The sequence below is a fragment of the Parambassis ranga genome, chromosome 1 (genome assembly GCF_900634625.1).
Source record: "Parambassis ranga chromosome 1, fParRan2.1, whole genome shotgun sequence".
NCBI classification, from domain to species: Eukaryota; Metazoa; Chordata; class Actinopteri; family Ambassidae; genus Parambassis; species Parambassis ranga.
The window spans coordinates 22,987,863-23,005,926 of NC_041022.1; the positions used below are offsets into that span (position 1 = coordinate 22,987,863).

The 18,064-nt window shown below is 40.7% G+C and overlaps 4 protein-coding genes across 4 annotated transcripts; all 4 read right to left on the reverse strand.

The window, feature by feature from the left end:
- Positions 1-4,089: 4,089 nt before the first annotated feature.
- Positions 4,090-4,529, reverse strand: LOC114440319 (histone H2B 1/2). Its single transcript, XM_028412705.1, has one exon. The coding sequence runs from the start codon at positions 4,511-4,513 to the stop codon at positions 4,139-4,141; it is 375 nt and encodes a 124-aa protein (XP_028268506.1). The 5' UTR covers positions 4,514-4,529; the 3' UTR covers positions 4,090-4,138.
- A 1,093-nt stretch (positions 4,530-5,622) lies between these two features.
- Positions 5,623-6,225, reverse strand: LOC114440457 (histone H4). The gene has a single exon (XM_028412912.1). The coding sequence runs from the start codon at positions 6,093-6,095 to the stop codon at positions 5,784-5,786; it is 312 nt and encodes a 103-aa protein (XP_028268713.1). The 5' UTR covers positions 6,096-6,225; the 3' UTR covers positions 5,623-5,783.
- A 2,264-nt stretch (positions 6,226-8,489) lies between these two features.
- Positions 8,490-9,862, reverse strand: LOC114439451 (N-acetyllactosaminide beta-1,3-N-acetylglucosaminyltransferase 2-like). Its single transcript, XM_028411397.1, has 2 exons — positions 9,827-9,862; positions 8,490-9,748 (listed from the first exon to the last, which is right to left on the reverse strand). Exons 1-2 carry the CDS (start codon positions 9,860-9,862, stop codon positions 8,525-8,527), a joined length of 1,260 nt encoding a protein of 419 aa, XP_028267198.1. The 3' UTR covers positions 8,490-8,524.
- A 2,642-nt stretch (positions 9,863-12,504) lies between these two features.
- Positions 12,505-16,761, reverse strand: commd1 (copper metabolism (Murr1) domain containing 1). Its single transcript, XM_028412256.1, has 3 exons — positions 16,567-16,761; positions 15,456-15,746; positions 12,505-13,963 (listed from the first exon to the last, which is right to left on the reverse strand). The coding sequence occupies exons 1-3, from the start codon at positions 16,738-16,740 to the stop codon at positions 13,856-13,858; spliced, it is 573 nt and encodes a 190-aa protein (XP_028268057.1). The 5' UTR covers positions 16,741-16,761; the 3' UTR covers positions 12,505-13,855.
- Between the last annotated feature and the right edge of the window lie 1,303 nt (positions 16,762-18,064).

Below are 18,064 nucleotides of genomic sequence, written 5' to 3' on the forward strand. Positions count from 1 at the left end.
TTTTCCCTCTTCTTCCTCTCATAAATGATCTCAGATGCATCAGAGCTCCATCAAAAGCTGTTTTCCAGCTGAAACACATGTTTGTTCAGAGACTCAGAGGAAAAACAGACATCTACTGACCGTCACTGTGTCACAAAGTCACGTTGTAGTGGCTGCATCAAACACACTGATGATGGCTCTGATGAGGCTCCGTTAAACCCGATGCAGCACTGACACATGCGCTCAACAAAGAACACAGTAAACAAGTACAAGAAAATCAGGAGCACATTAAGACAATTGGAGAAGTGTTAATACTTAGAGCTGTTTAAAACATTGCACAGTGAGGACATGGCAGTCTGAGGAATCCACCAACAAAGGGAAAGCCTTAATACATTTGCCAAACACGACCCAGTTGTTAAGAGAAGATTATTTTCCATCCACAGTGAGTATACAAGTAAAATAACACAGAATGAGGTTTGTGCAAAATCATAGAAACAGTGAGGTCTTTAACATTATGACAGATGAAACAAAGGACGTTTTTTAAAATGAACAGATTTTTTCATACTCAGGTAGTCAATGGGGCCATCATGGAGAGTTTTCATCATTTTGAATCTGCAGAGTCTAGATGCAGCAGGCCTTATTGGGAAAAAGTCCACTTACTGGAACTATGGTCTAGAGTAGACTCTAGACAATTATATAATCATAATATGTGTAAACGAGGTCTCATATACATTGAAGTGCCCACTGCCTCAACTTAGTGTTGATTGATGTAGTCAAAAAATGTGATTGCCATTGAAGTGATTGTCCACATAGTGGCACTAATGCCACAATAAGTGTGTAGTTTGTTATTTATTTAGCTCAGTTTTTATTAAGTGATGTATATTATTTGTTTATATATAGGTTCTATATTCTTGGTTATTACACACTGAGGAATGCTAACTGCAGACAACTTCTGGGTCATTTATATAAAAACCAGGTGTCATTGGTGTCACCAGTCCTTTAGGAGTCCTGGAAAGCTCCTTATACAGCTGTATTCTTGATTTTAATGCGTAAAGTCTCTAAGAGACACCTACTGAACATCCTGGTATCACATGCGACTGGTCATGTGATTTTGTGTTTACACACCAACATTTCCAAGATGGCTGTGTGCCATGTTAGCCGACGCAACAGAGTTAGCAAATTTTTAAAAAGTCTCTATCTACTAATTAAAGGTAAGATTTGACCAGTCAAGGATTTTAATGACTACATAACACATTCTTTATTACATGTAACCTGTTGTAAACACATTTATTAAATAAATTCACTTGAAAAAAAATCAGATGATCAAAATCATGGTGACAAATATGTCACATCGGCCCTTTAACCAAAAAATCGGTGAAAAACAATGATGTGACATATATGTCACGTTAAAGAATTTTTTAGGTGAGATGGTCATAAACTGCTCAGTTAAATTAGCTAATTTAATTATATCTTTTACTATGGTTAATTTAAATGTATATTCAAACAAATATAAACCCCAAACATGGTATATTAATTAAATTAATATGAAAATTTCATAATTTTCTCTAATATGGATAAGAAAAAGTTATATACTGCACTAGCAGTCATCCAGGGAGATGGCAGTGAGTTTGAGGGATGGGGATATATCTCAGATGACAATTCTGAAGACCCTGAAGACCCTGACTATAATTCCAGCAATAAAGTCAAGTGAGTCTGATGAATCAAATGGTGGGGACTCAGGTGATACAGATCAAGTCCCTATGCCCCAGATGAGCCCTGGGCATAACTATAACTATAACTATAAAACTATAACTATTTCTGCACAAGAAAAAAAGTTTCTTAGAGTAAGAAACCTTTTGAAACACACTTTAAAACAACATTCAAAAGGCAAAATGTTTCGCCCCTGAGACAAACCTCATATTTCAGTTAATCACAACAGAAATCCTCAAGTTACTGAAGGACCAAACAAATTAGTACAGTGTATAAAAATCTCTATGTCACAGCAACAATATAACACCACTGTTAATAATATCCCTTCCAGGTCTAAGGGTTGAGGTTTGAGGTTTTTCCTCACCTGGCATTCTTTGTGAATTTTTGCTCATAACACTGTCATCTTGTAATGCACAATCAAGTATTCTACATCTTCTTTTTCAGGACAACCTAGACTTTCATAATATCCAGGCTATAGTGGTGTCACATGACTCTAATAAAAAGTCTAGCACCAGAAATAGAACGGGAAAAAAAGTTAATTTATTTAAACTGAGGAATTTACCATTAACACCCAATAGGACACATATGTCATGTAACCATTTTTGACACCAGGGGGCAGTGTTTTTGGGGTGGGGAAAGTCAAATGTCACATGTCTATTTCAAACCTACATGTTTTCTTGGAAGCTTAATGCCCAATGTGACATATATGTAACTTTTCAGATCTTTGACAATAGGGGGCAATATCAATAAGATCAGCAATAAGATCAGCTGGCAGACACGTCACGTAACATCATGTGACTTCTGAGGAAGACTGCAGGAAGTAGTCGAAACATGTCAAGTCAAGGTAAAACACAAAAAACACTGGTCTGATTTAAAAGAATTCTATCATAGTTCATAAATATAAGGATGGTCCTCTGACACCCGAGGCTTCGACACATGCGCGGTAGCTCATAAAGCAATTGTTTCGAACCACTGTGCCGAGGCTTGCTTCGGTCACGTGACTAGTGACGTTTGAACCACTTCAGTGACGTTTGAAGCAGTTGAGTGCTTCGAACCATGTGATTGGTTCGGTTTGTCATGTGAATCACCAATGAACCCCAAAACAGACTTTCCTATGCATTTCAAGTATTCTTAACACAACATATGTGATTATAATTATTATTTTATATTATCAGTAATTATCCATGTCAAATCCCATAGCAGTGCAACTGAAATGTGATATTATTTCTAGGTCCGTCATAGTCACACTTACAGTCAAACGTAAGTGCCTGCTTTAGGAAAAATCATGTGACTTACGTCATATGAAACACTTCACTCCTTTACACAGGATCGAAACCCTGTTATTAGGTTTGTGTCACTTACTGCAATTAAACATCTAAACAATATATTAGTATAATGGTAATAACATCTTTCTTTAATATATGTACTGTATTGTGTTAGCTTGAAACCAGTGAAACCTGTAGTGGAACGAGACTGTGCATGGGCAGTCAAATCCCAAAGATCCATGAACCAATAACACACACCGCAGTTCATTTTATTCACCACTAGATGTCCTACTCGAGCTACTGTGTCAATGAAGCCTCGAGTAATGAACCTTTTTCTTGAATCAGGTGTCGAGGCTTCAACAAAGCCTCGAAAACCCATCACTACATAAATAGGTGAAGACCAAATGAACCTTGTCAAAATAGGGGGCAATATCAGTAATGTATGATTTTTGGGGTCTATTTAGTCTGTGCTATGTGGGGTTCTTATGGGTTATCATTGCTGTGCAAGATGCAAGAATGAAGAAACAAGCCAAACGTTCCATTTCTGATTTTGTTGCCATTATGTATCTGTATGTAGGCTGCTATTTGTATGTTATAAGTTCTACAGTGATTGTGATATCCAATTACAAGCATCAGTCAAATTGTCCCTGAAATAGAAGTTTTTTTCTGTGTTACAAAGTCTGTTTTTACATCTGGCTCATATGTGCACCCACCAGTGTTCCAACATTCAAGTGACCCATGATAAGCGTGCTAATTTCTGGCTCTGTGTAACATTATGGACACACTTCAAACAAGAGCTAGCACAACGTCATGGTGACAAAACTGAGGCCTGGCTCAGATTGACCTTGAATTTCTTGTTGTTTAAGGTATTTACTTACTGTAATAATGTGCCTACAATCAATACACCAAGTATAGAATGGACCTTATTTGGGAAGGTCCTGCAGGGAAATTCGGGTACCAGCAACACCAACAGTAAGAGCAAGATTAAATAGAATGGTAAGAGGAATTATGTAAAAACATTGCAAACCAGCATAGATGGTAGATATCTACGTGTGTCGTTTTCAGCAGGCTGTACATACTGATTATGCCACAACTTAAACACATAAATCTACGAAGACTCGCTCTTTAGAAGAAGTGGGTGGCTCTTAAAAGAGCCGTTGGGTTGTTGTTGAAGCAGCAGCTGTTTACTTGGAGCTGGTGTACTTGGTGACGGCCTTGGTGCCCTCAGACACGGCGTGCTTAGCCAGCTCACCGGGCAGCAGCAGCCTGACGGCGGTCTGGATCTCCCTGGAAGTGATGGTGGAGCGCTTGTTGTAGTGAGCCAGACGAGAGGCCTCGGAGGCGATGCGCTCAAAGATGTCGTTCACAAAGGAGTTCATGATGCTCATGGCCTTGGAGGAGATACCGGTATCAGGGTGCACCTGCTTCAAGACTTTGTACACGTAGATGGCGTAGCTCTCCTTCCTGGTCTTTCTCTTCTTCTTGCCTCCTTTGCCGGCGGTCTTGGTCACGGCTTTCTTGGAGCCCTTCTTGGGCGCAGACTTGGCGGGTTCAGGCATGTTGACTCTTCGGTACTTCTCAGCAACGAATTGCTCTCATGGCTCACAGCGACTCCTCTTATACAGGCTGCATGCAAACACCACTGTGCAGTTCCCTGGCTGTGATTGGCTGAGCTTCTCAGCTGATTACGGGTGAAAGGTTACCTCGGCATGGAAGCGGTTAAAATTATTGCGCACACTGTCCATGGAAAGAAAAGGCGGGCTGTGCCTGCTGCAGTAGTTGTCACTGCTGCACTAGTTGTCATATCTTGTAGAAAGTGCTGCGTTGTGTTTTCTATAAACATGCTGTTACTGACAGGAGAGCAGCAGATTCTTCCTCCTCCTCTCACCTCTGCTGTCTTTCCATGGTCTGTAAAGCAGCTGTTTTAACCACATATATAAGAAACCTCAGTGACTTCAGAACACTTGGTTTATTTCTAACCTACACTTTCATGATGATCATGTCCGGTTTGTGGCCCTGCTTTCTTACAACTTCACTCAAACCCTAATATTAAATTGTTACATGGCCACTTAAGAGCTAATGTCAAACAACAAAAGTTGAACTACATTACTTCATTTTCAGTAATCCTGTAATAACAAATCAGAAATATTTATTGATCCCAGGGGGAAACGCTTGCATTCCAGGTGCTCCATGTATACTCAAAACAGGTTAGAAATTTAAAATAAGGTAAAATAGTAAGAATTTAATACAAATAATAAAATAAATAAAATTCTAAACAATAATAAACAAAACTCCGGGCAAGTTATATATAATACAACCTATATTGTGTGAAGTGAAATGGGACAGTGTCTACAATAAATCCAATATGGATATAATTAACCTACATTTTCTGTCATTTTCACTTAACTCTAATTTTCATGATGATCATGTCCAGTGTGGTTTGTGGCCCAGCTTTCTTGCAACAAGTGTAAGGTCCCTCCCTAATGTTGAATTGAAATAATTATACGGCCTCTTAAGAGATAATGCCAACCAAGAAAAGTGAACTACATGACTGCTCTAATTTTCAGCAATTCCAGAATAAGAAATGCTTTACACTTAGTGTGCTTTGACTTTGACATTTTAAGTTGCATTTATGCTTTATATATATATATACACACGTTGCTGTGTATCTGAGGATAAATAATAAGAAAGTTCGACGATGCATTTATTGTGAGTCTATAATGAATAAAATTCAATACAACACAGCCATGGTAGAACTCAGCTCTTCATTGACAGAGTGTGTGGTCCTTAAAAGGACCTTTTGTTTTGTGTTGTTGGATCTGTCACAGTTTAACCGCCGAAGCCGTACAGAGTGCGTCCCTGCCTCTTCAGAGCATACACCACATCCATGGCGGTCACAGTCTTCCTCTTGGCGTGCTCGGTGTAGGTGACGGCGTCACGGATCACGTTCTCCAGGAAGACCTTCAACACACCGCGGGTCTCCTCGTAGATCAGACCAGAGATACGCTTCACTCCACCACGGCGAGCCAGGCGGCGGATAGCGGGCTTGGTGATTCCCTGGATGTTATCACGGAGGACTTTACGGTGACGCTTGGCGCCTCCCTTACCGAGTCCCTTTCCTCCTTTGCCACGTCCACTCATGTTTGCACTACAGAAAATCAGTCGCGAATGCGGAACGTTACCTCGTCATTCTCTTTTATCGTGCTTTTGAGGACGTAACAGAAAACATGGGCGCGGTAATCTCGTGGTCTTTGTGTGTTTTATATTGCAATGGGCGCCATCTTATGGACAAAACGAGCTTCCACACATTCTTCTTCTTTATTCCCGGCAGACTAGATGCCTTGTGGCACTTGCAGCCCCTCAGGTCAGGCTTGGAAGTGACTTGAAATATGCGCCTCTACTCCAAAAGGGGAGAACTCCAACCCGCTTTGTTTCTGTAGTGCAGGGTCAAGGGGAGGAGAACTGTTGCTGAACTGCTTGCACTACTTACGGCTTCCACGCCTGATTCAGAAAATGGTTATTTACTACTGCTACAGGCTTCAATCACACAGCACTCGAGTAGGACATCTAGTGGCGAATAAATGAAATGCAATTGGGGTGTGTTATATAAATACACACATTATTTATAGTTTTATTGTGGCCCCGAAGGTCAAAACACAATCACATTTCAGAAAACACAAACCACATTTCAGGATATGGATAGGGTGGGGACGTAGAGAAGATTGAAGCAAGGCGTCTGGACTTGTAGAGTTTTCTAGAAGACGTTTCGCTGCTCATCCAAGCAGCTTCATCAGTTCTAACTGTTTGGTGGGGAAGCATGGTTTATATGTGGTTACAGACCTCAGTGGGTGGGTCTGGGTAAAACTTTAAAAAACTTACAAACAATAGCACTAAATGTTTCCATACTTACCTGTGATGCTCTGGCTGACTGGGCCAGGTGTCTCTAACGACTGGCTAACGACTATGAAACTGCCGGAGGGGGACTGGTTGACAGCCTTTGTTCTTACTGTGAGTATGTGCAAACTTCCTGGGAATGGATGGAATCACTGCATTGTATGTGGTAGAAAGATGATGTCTGAGGCCACCACCTCTGTTAAGGGAAGGTTTTTCCAGCTTAACATAGATGGCTTCCTTAACTCCTCTTTCATACCACCTTTCCTCTCTGTCTAAAATGTGAACGTTGTTGTCCTCAAAGGAGTGTCCTTTGTCTTTGAGGTGGAGGTGAACAGCTGAGTCTTGTCCTGAAGAGGTGGTAGGGTGGGGATTACACAGAACCAAATAGTGTAACGTCATTTCCTGTTTCTACTCAGCTGTGTCCATGCTTCAGTTCACACTTGATACGATTTCAATCCATCATGACAATAAAATGTCTCTCGGAACCATGGAAGCACAGTTGGAGGAGTTAGGATTTACACATAATTCTTTCCACAATGGTGACAGTGCATGTTTTCTGTTCAAGACTGTTTATTGTCAAAGTCTGTAATTCTTGTGATTGTTAATCCAGGCCTCCTTGTCTGCAGACCTCAGTCATTGGAGCTGCTTTCTGATGATTTCACTTTGTGCTGTCTGTGCAGTAATACATTAAATACTGTACACTGCATTCCTTGCAGTACCTTGTTTTATACTCAACAGACTTTTATATCGCAGGAATTTGGTCAAGCTATGTCAGATTTTATGTTATGTTTTCTTATACTTCTACTCAGGTGTTTTTTTAGAGGAGTACTTTTACTCAAGTGTGGGTCTCTGGTATTTTCTACATGCCTGGGGACAACAGAAATCATATGTAAAGATGCATGATGCACCTGAAATCACAGTATACAAAAGCAATGCAGGAGAAAGACTTGCAGTAGTTTAAAAAAAAAAAACAAGAATGTTACTTTTAACACCTTTAACAAGTTTGGAAAAAATAAGCTAAACGGAGGCTTTTAGCTTGTGATCTCGTGGCTTGAGTTTGGTCTGTGTTTGTGACCTGTGTTTTGTAACCTTTTCCAGATCAACTCAGAAAACGTCACTGAGAAGGAATGATGGACAGATTTATTTGTTTAGGAGAGTCGGCTAGTTTGCTGTCCACATGTTTCATGCAACACACACACACACACACACACACACACACACACACACACACACACACACACACATATATATATATATATATATATATATATATATATATATATATATATATATTGGATTGTTTTTTGAAGACGTTTCGCCACACCCCCATGTGGCTTCTTCAGTTGTTAGCCAGCCAAAGTATTAAAGAAAAGTTAGCATACTAATGCTGTCTGTTTCCTGTAACCAATTAAACAGGGATTCTAGATTCTAGGTTTGTGGTTTTGCTAAAGCCTTCTTAACACCAGACCAGTGTTTATTGTTTCAGCAGACTTTTTTGCAGATATTTTTTGTGAGAAAAATCCTTCGTCCTTCAGTACAGCTTAATGAAAACAGGAGTATTTATTTTGAAGCACTAACAAATATTGACACAGAAGTATTGGTTGATTTTGGTGTGATACATTTCACAAAATGTGTGGTAAAAATAACATTTAATGATGCAAACTGAATGAAGGCGTTCACTGGCAGTTCAGCTCAGGGTGGACGATCCATGACCAAATCTTCAACATCTCCTGCGGCGTCCGGCTGTGAACCAGCATCAGGTTCCTGTAGATGCAGGGGTTGTGCCTGTACTTCTTATCAATGTCAAATGTCTTGAAGCCAGTATGCATCTCTGGAACCAAGCCCAGCTTCTTTAAACACATCCCCGTGTAGACATCATCAATAGGATACAAGACCACCTGCTTAGACACATTGTGAAGACGCATTGCTAACTCTCCTGAGTACAGGTATCCTCCTCCACCTGCATATGCTGGGTACCTCCCTACAAACATACTCTCTGGGATGAAGTACTTCAGTTTGTGGTCTCTGTGTGGAGCTGCATTACTGATAACATCGCCTAGGAACAAATCCTTGGCCCTGGCGTCTGACAGGCCTTCCAGGAAGTCAATAATTTTGTAGGTGTTGACAAAGACATCATCATCGCCTTTGAGAACATACTGAGCTTGGGAACAGTGTTTGCTGAACCATTCCAGAAAGAGGACCTCTTTCAGGGTAAGGTTGAAAAACGTGTCCCTGTAGTCCCAGTATAGCAGGTCTTTGTGTATCTTCGCCTCATGGTCCAGCATTCCGAGGAGATCCGGGAAGTGGTCTGAGGACAATGTGTTTCCCAGCAGGAACACAGTCACCACAGTCCGATTGACCAACTCACCTGCTCGGCCCCACGTTTCACGAATGGCCTGCCGCCGATCGAAATGTGGTATCAGTGATTTGACTGCCAGCAGCAGAAAGGGGTTTTGCTCACATGCGTGTGGCTGATTTATCAGCATGGGATACGATCTGCAGCGCATGTGCAAAAGAAAGTCCTGGAATCGTTGAGGCAGGGTGTTGTAGTCTAAGATCTGTGTGCGGATGCTGTAGTCTGGTTCACAGGGGTTGAGTGGAGCGGTGTCATTCAGCCACTCTGGCAACATGTGGAATGTTTCACTGCAGAGTGGGGAATTGAAGATAGGGCTATAAATAAAGTCCAGGCGCTGCTGCTCCCTGTTCCAGTAGGATTTGCTCAATGTCTGTGGGCGCCAAAACCTTTTGGATGGGACTAGAACCTTCTGCTGCCCTCTCTTGTAATGGCCGAGGTTCCTGGACACACCCATCAAGACACAGATGAAGATGTTCAGCATCATCATGGCACAAAGCACCCTTGCTTTCCTGCGGGTCATGATCATGCTGCCTTCCCTCTGCATCTGGACACAAGACAGGAGACTTAAAACACAATCGTGGAGCATCAGCAGAGAATACAATGAAGTGCAAGACAAACTTACAACAAAGCCTGGATATAAGGGAGTATTTGGAAACATGAAGACAGGTAAGTTGAGCCTTCAGTCTTTGACAAGAATCAGTTGCAGCAGGTCAATGCTAAGCTTGATTCCACTCCTGTCCAGTTTCAGAGCTTAGACATACAAGGCCGCATTTTCATCCCTAATCCTTCAGGAATGGGGTCTTACTCCCTCCTCCTCTCCCAACAATGTTAACAGAGCAGAATCACACATTTCCAATTCAGCCATGCACATGACACCAGTTTACTGGCAGCAGTCTGTGTCATTGTGTAACAACTCCACACACTACAGAGGACATAACCACAGCATGCTCATGACACAGTTCATAACAGCAGTTTTACAGCTAGTTTAACTGAAGCAGAAAATACACACTTGAGATGAAGATATGAACCACTTGATGTCACTATTGTAATGGCTTGAATTAATATCACAAAATTCAATTCAACAGCCAATACAGTTGTGACTTCTCTTCAGCGATGCAGAGGGGTCACTGAGGCCCATAACCTGATCAGCCTGGATATATTTCCTATGACAATAAACACACTGATAAACTGAAATCATCAGGTCATAAACGTGTAATCTAATCCATCAAATCCAGCCGCTCTACAATAAAATTCAATATGCACTACCTGTGACTGACGGGGAGATGATTTGTCAGATAATTCTAGTGGATTCCAAAACGTCTGCTGGCCTCAGATGGATGAGCTCCATGATGGAGCAGGTTGTTGTTGTTTCTGGAGTCATCAGGAATGTAAGACAGGGACACGACACTGAAAAGAAAAGTAAAGAGAGTTGGTTTGTATGTTAGGATTATGAGCTTAAATAGGGGCAATAATAATGTCATACAGTGTTGACTGATATATTGGTCTGCAGATATTGGCCTGATATAAATACAGTATATTGTCATTAGCATATGCTGGCTGAATTTTTCCTGTGGTTGTTGTTGTTGTTTTTTTAAAGAAAAGGTAGTATGTATAGAAATATCAACATTAACATATAGGATAATTTGCATCAGTAATTCCAGTCGGTCTGTAGTGAAACAAACAAAAATAATTTAAAAAAAAAACCTTGACTCCAGTTTCCTCCATTCATACTCTTGGTTAATTCCAGTTGGGTTAATGGCTTCTAAAGATATGTGCAAGTACAAAGCAACAAAATAATACAATGACATAGACAAAAAATACTCTAACAACACCGACACTAATAATATCACTAACAAAAATTGTGAAAATGTTATCATCATTAACAACATTAACCCTATTGCACTGAGTGGGTTAGGCATAAAAAAGTACAGGTTCAGCAAAAATCATGGTCTGAGTTTAAAACACCAACAAGCTTCAGCATTTTAATGGCGCCATGGTGAGTCTCACTGCTGACAGGACATTTCTCATTCTTGATCCATTCTGGTTTAACCTGACACTCAAACTGCATGGAATACAAAATCTTTTGTAAGTATTATTGTTATTATTATTATTATTATTATTATTATTATTATTATTATGTTTTAATTGATACATTTCCTTGTTTTTTTTTTTTTAATTAAAGATAACCCCTCATGACACTGGGAAAATGTTATCATATTGTAGCGGTCCTGCAGTAATGTTTCTGGAAAATGTTGCACTGCTGTCATTACTGTCTGTTTAATGCATGGTGTCAGGCGGGATCTCTGTGTGTATAGATATGGTGAGATGAGGTATGTTTGCAATGTTGATTACATATGTGGCCAATGACTGGTAGACTAGTTCACTGCGTGCACTTCCTCTGATAACCCTGAGCTGACCACGTTTCCACATAACAAACAAACAAACAAACAAACAAAGGTGCCACACAAACACACACACCTGGCAGAGGAGCAGGCTGGCTCCATTGTCCCGCTGCTAACAGTCTGAAAGTACTTCTTATCTCTCAGTGCGCGTCTTGGAGACCAGGACGCGCGATAATCCTTGTTGAGATGTCATCTATGCTACAACTAGCCCTTGCAAAGCGGACTATTTGCCAAAAATGTACAACTCCAGACGTGTGATGCCTGATATAACTGACGTGTAGCCTCGAACTGGAGACCCGGGAGAAGTGCGCGTCCTCTCCGTGTGCTGCGCGCCGTGACTCCTCCCTTCAGTCCACTCAGAGCACAACACACGGTCCGTGTTCACCTTTATCGTTAAAAGATGAGTGGAAGCTGGCGGGGGCGACCTTTAACAGTCCAGACATGTGTGTAAAAACATCATTCTTGCGATCACACTCCACAGCTAAAGAGATCAGAATGATTTAAGGCACAGATCTGACCTGCAGCCTCTCGTGTGTCCCCCTGATCTCATCCACAAACTCTGATTCGTCCTAAAACGATATGCATTCATTCCTGTGAGATGCTGGATGATACCAGATTAGACCTGCTCTCTTTAGCCCTGCTGCTGCTGTGGATACTTCACAGTCAAAGTAGATGGAACTGGAAAGATTGTACCTGTTTAATTTAATCAATATAACAATAACACACACAATGTTAACAGAATCAGATAAGAATCAGACAATAGAAGTATTAGAGCCTGCAGTGTGGCTGGTGTGAACCAAGAGGAAAAACAGGTCAGTGCTGTGTGCAGGGGACTCCTTATCACAGCTGTGAGTCTATCTCCACCCATAACAGACGAAGAGAAGTTCCAAACTGGGACTCACATTCCTCAGAGGTTTATTAGAAAGCAAAGAAGTTTTTTTATAGTTTTTTTATATGATTTCTTTCCCTTCTTTCTTAAACTCAGCAGAAGAGAAAAAACAGAAATGCTGACACGCTGTGATAACATCACACACAGAATGACTGTGCTGCCCGATAGTAAACTTGTGTCAGGTTATAAATGAAGTCCTTCAGCTTGAGAACAAAACCGTAACCTGATCCGAGTCCACATGGTCCAACCTTTGCTGATTAAGGGCGTATTTATCGAAGCTGTATCTTTAATTGCATGTAAGATATCAAATTTAGATGAGGGTCATCACAGCTCAGTTGGGATTTGCAAAGTCACAGGATATTCACACCTAAAGCTGAAATGCAGCATTCCTTACAATCAGAGGTAAAGCCATTGCTTTAAAGGAAGAGTACTACCTGGTGAGGTGAAGTACCGTAGATATCTAATCAAACAGCAACTGAAAAAAAGTAATAAACCAAATATTTAAAAAAATAAATACATTTGTCATCTTATGGTGACACGAATGAGTAGCAACAATTTTTCAATCTATTGATCTATCCATAGCTATTGATATGCTAAATGCTCCAATATAGTTTTCAGTTTCCTGTGGTGACACATCAGATTATCCTTTCACCCCATTTGTGTAGTTGTAATCATTAATTTGTCTGTCCTTACACACAGGTGGTCAGTTCACCACAACACGGAGCTGAAATGACGTGTTGTAGCTCTTCCTTCTCTGCGTTTCACTACAGCTCCTGCAAGCATTTCAGTGTACTGTCAATAGTGTGTGCTTAAGATAAAACGTTAAGTTTGCTAACAAGCTAACATTTTGATAATATGATTGGTAAATGTGAATACCTCATGTACATTTTTTACATGGATCAATAAAGTTTGAGTTGAAAAATGAAAAAAACATATTGTCATTTTAAACAGTACTTGAAGCCCATACATCTAATAATGAGCTTTCAGAGTGGTATAACGGTGTTAGTGGAATATGATCTAAGGTGAAAGCTAACATCAGCTAAAGTTAGCATGTTAACATTTGTAGAAACTAATTTAAATATAACACGCTAACATGCAAATTGCACGGTAATGTTAGCATAATATGGTGGGACATGTGTTTGGCATGATGGAAGCTTTGCATTCCACCTGAGAGCACCTTTAAATCATATATACAGCAATCAAAGTCCTTTCTGTAAGGAGGCGTCAATTCCATTCTTGCCGATGGTCCTGTGTGATGCAGCGGATAACGCAAACCCAACAGGACACTGGGACTTTAGGAACAGACAGCTGACACAGTCTCTCAGTCACACTCGCATATCAATTCTCCTTTCAGGTGTTTTCAGGTGCGGTGAACTATTCTGTCGATGCTCTCCTGGATGTCAGCCATCTTCTTCAGCACCTGGTTGACTTTAGTTTCATCAAACTCTAGACACACAAACTCGGAGTCCTGAAACGGGAAGACAGGAGAAGAAGAACAGTGAGTTATAGCAACTTAATGTTTAGAGTGTAGTAAGGAAGATCTGTTGAACACTCAGGATCAGAGCGATTTTGCTACAGTAATCTGTTTAGTTATGGGGATTAATAAAGTTAACCTTAATCAAAAAACATATTCTGAACAATATGTGACCAACCTTTAATCACAATTTGTTTGTTTGTAACCATATTTTGTAAGATTAATGTTTTCATGTTTGCATCAAAGATTACACTGCTCCCCTGTGCTATGTTGAGGTTAAGTTGTGGCGGTCACATGTTGGTCCATATAGCCTGAAACAGCAACATGAGGCCTGGAACCATGCGTTACATAGCACCCAAAATAAATAAACATCGCCTACATCGACCTATGTGGAGAATCCCATCTGTGCAGTGTTTGTTTTGTGTCTTGTCTTTGTCTGTTAGTTTAGCCTCATTTCCAGGCTAAAGTCAAAACCAGGTTCCTCTACAGAGATGAAGGGCATCATGTCATCCAGATCCTCTGGGATTTAAGGACACCTTGATGGTTTTATGTTACACATGAACACCTCCACCTAGTTCTGCAGCCGTCAGGCTTCTATATTATATTTTCATTAAAGTGTGCATACACTGTGGCTCAGTGCCTCCGAGCATGCTGCTTTATTCTTTATTCTGCTGACCTGCTTTCTGTGTGGCCTGTAGACTGGATCAGATGGATACAGAGAAAACACAACACAGACTCCTGATGAATACACTGAGGTCAGTGTCAGCAACACAAGCCAATGGCAACTCCCCACATTCTGACCCAAAAATTGGCTTGTAATAACTGAACCTATGACATAAATGTGACATAAGAAACATGTTGACGCTGACTCCAGGTGAGTTTCTGATGGTGTGAAATCAGTAGCATCACCTCAATAGTGGTGATGTTGGACACTCAAGCTGAGGACACACACTAAGTTAATTTAGCTTCATATGATTCATAAAGAGAGAAACCATTATAATTTAAAAGGAACTGACATGTTTAGAAATCTAGATTCAGAACAGTAAACAACATCAAGATGTATTTAAACTCAAGGAGTCAGTTTATGGAACAGTCTTGACAGTGAAACTAAAAAAATCTATTTATGTATTTTTTAAAAGCAGTATGATAATGAAATGTGAGACCTAGTAAGCTGTCATTCCAAATATTTATATCATTTATAATAATATATCCTGAAAACTGAAACATTTATCTCAATTTTGAAGCAAAGTTTTAGAGTGATTCTGCCACATCCACCAATAAAAACACAGTTTTGAGTAGGGTCTGAGTGTTTTAATATAGTACATCTGCTACTCTTGCTTGTAAACATCTTTATGTTACTCCATTTCCGCCAGCTTAAATCAAAGTGCACAGAAAATGCTGCAGTAGAACAATAGGACTGAGGTCATACGGGCTGACCCACTTAAACTAAATTAATATTAGAGGAAAAAGTGGATGTCAGTCTCACCTGTCCGGCTCTGCCGAGCTCCAGCTCCATCAAGGCGACTGGGCCGCTGTGGTCTGCATCCCCGTGGCTGGAGGCAGTCTGGAGGTCTACCCTCCAGGAGAGGCCTCTGAGGCTTGGCTCCCAGCGGCTCTGAGACAGCAAGCTCTCCCTGACTCGAACTCGCTGACTCTTCCAGAAGCGAGAGAGAGCAGCGGCCTGTTCGGCGCTCACACCACCTCCACCTTGCTTCCTGGTCTGAGCCGTGAGAAAGGCCTCCAGCTGGGCATGGTCCATGTCAGCTGTGGCGATGGACTATGAGAGGGAGGGTAAAGGGAGGAAGAGTACAGAACTTAAATACTGTACATGTACAAACAATATTTTATTAACAAATAAAAGCACAAAAAATGGCCCATCTACACAAACTGAAACACTTGGCTATGGTTTGCAATAACATACTAGTGTGTGTTCACACTTGCACAAATAATCTATGATGTTACTTTCTATTTATTTATTTACTTTCTACCTTCTCCTTGTTTCAGATGTTGGATACGATCTGGTTATGAGGAACATGGATATACAGCATGCAGAGAAATGTAAACAACACCTCAACAAGGATATGATCAAAACCACATTGAGAAACATCACCTGGATTCATATTCTATGTAAAAACAGTGTAACTGGCTAAATCTAAGCTAAAATGTGATATCACCGCCATCCTAACTAGGTTACATTAATGGTAAAAATCACTGTGTTCCTAAACTCTAAACTGAACAAATGTCACAATGTTTGTGTAATGCTGCCCCCTGCTGACGACAGCGAGTCTACACTGGAACAGAGTAATGACTAAAAACAAATGTCACTCAGAAACGAGCTTCACTATTAACATTAATACACGTCACACTGTCAGAAAGCTCGAGTCTGTTCCTGCCTTCCTTCAGACCACTTCACTAATGCTGCTGGAGCCTGACCGAGGTCTGTCGCCGCGTTAGTGGCAGACCGAGCACTTGCTTTACAAATGTAGTTATAGTTCTTCCCCTCAGCCGTAGGTATTTACTGACCCACAGCTTTAGCTGAATGCAATAAAAGATGTGTAGCTATACTATATGTTGTGTTTCTGTCCAGAGAGTTCTACCTTCAGCAGGCCTTTCATTTTGTCGTGCAGAGCCTTGAACTCTTCCTGCGACAGTTCGGGGTAAAGTTCGTTTTTCAGCAGCTCCTCTGTGATTTCCGTGTTGTTATGATAGACTACTTGAGAGATGCCGTTCAACAGACCGCTCAAAGATTTCGTGGCTTCTGCATTCGCCATGTTTTCTGACACAGTGGTCACGTGAGGCGGATGAGGCGTATCACGTGAAATCCGGCACTACGTGGCATTGTGGGAAATTGTTTTATTTTTCAGCGTCACAGGGCTGTCGGTCCTGCTGAGACTGCTGTGTGTGTGTGTGTGTGTGTGTGTGTGTGTGTGTGTGTGTGTGCAATATAGGATATTTTTTTCCCTCAATAAAAATCAAGCCAAATGGTTTTGATATTTGATAAGACTTTAATTCGCTCTCAAGAGAATATGTTTTATTCATCTAATAACATTATGTTTTATTTTCATATAATAAGTTCTATTTAGACTCTAAAGACGTGCTTGTTTTGGTTAAATTGGTCACTCTGAATTGCCAGTAGGTGTGTGAGTACAATCTGTATAATCTGTAAACATATCTGCATTCTAAACGTCCTACCTCTGACAATAATGCATAAACAATGCACCTTAAACACTGATCACACTTCACCCTCTGTACATAGAACTGCACATTTTACTTATTTGATTTTTCTTATTGCTTATTCGTATTTTTATTTATTCTTATGCCTAAAATAAGTCTACTGTTTTTTATCTTAGTTTAGTTGTACAAAGTCATATGAAGGGAACTCGCAAAGTAAGAATTTCATTGCTCAGTGTAAATTGATGTGCAGTTGACAATAAACTTCTTGAATCTTGAATCTTGAATGAAGGGTTGCCCTGTGATGGTGGTGTACCCTGCTTCTCACCGGTAGAGCACCCATTCTGCACTGCAGGACGAAGCGGGTTCAGATGATGGATGAAGTCAGAGCCCCGAGCATGAGAGGGGTGTGCCAGTGTGTCACTTAAACACTTTTAGAGACGCAGGCTTCACGTCAGCCTCCTTCATACTGCAGCCTGAATGTTCACTGAGTCGCTCTGCCTACAAACGTCTGCTAAATGAGTTACAAACGTCAATATAATGACGTGATATAAAACGTAAATGTATATAAAACGTAAATGAAGCTGTAAAGTAGCTTGTTAGCTCATGCAGCAACAGTGTGTAGCTGCTATGCTAATGATACTTTAGCTTGTTCAGCATTAAACCTTGTAGATATATGAAAAAAGGTGTTTTGTTTTGTCTTGTACAACCCTTCCAGTCTATTGCTCCACCTCTCTCTTTAGGCTATTCCTGTCCTGTGTTTCTAAAATACAGTCTTGTGCTCCACCTGTCCTCCAAAATGTGCATAAAGTAAATTTAAAACCATTGAGGCTGTTGTCTTTGAACCATAGGCGTAACTGCCATTATATCAGAGGGGGACGTGTCCCCCCCACATTTTAAAATGGCCCGTTTGGACCCCCCACA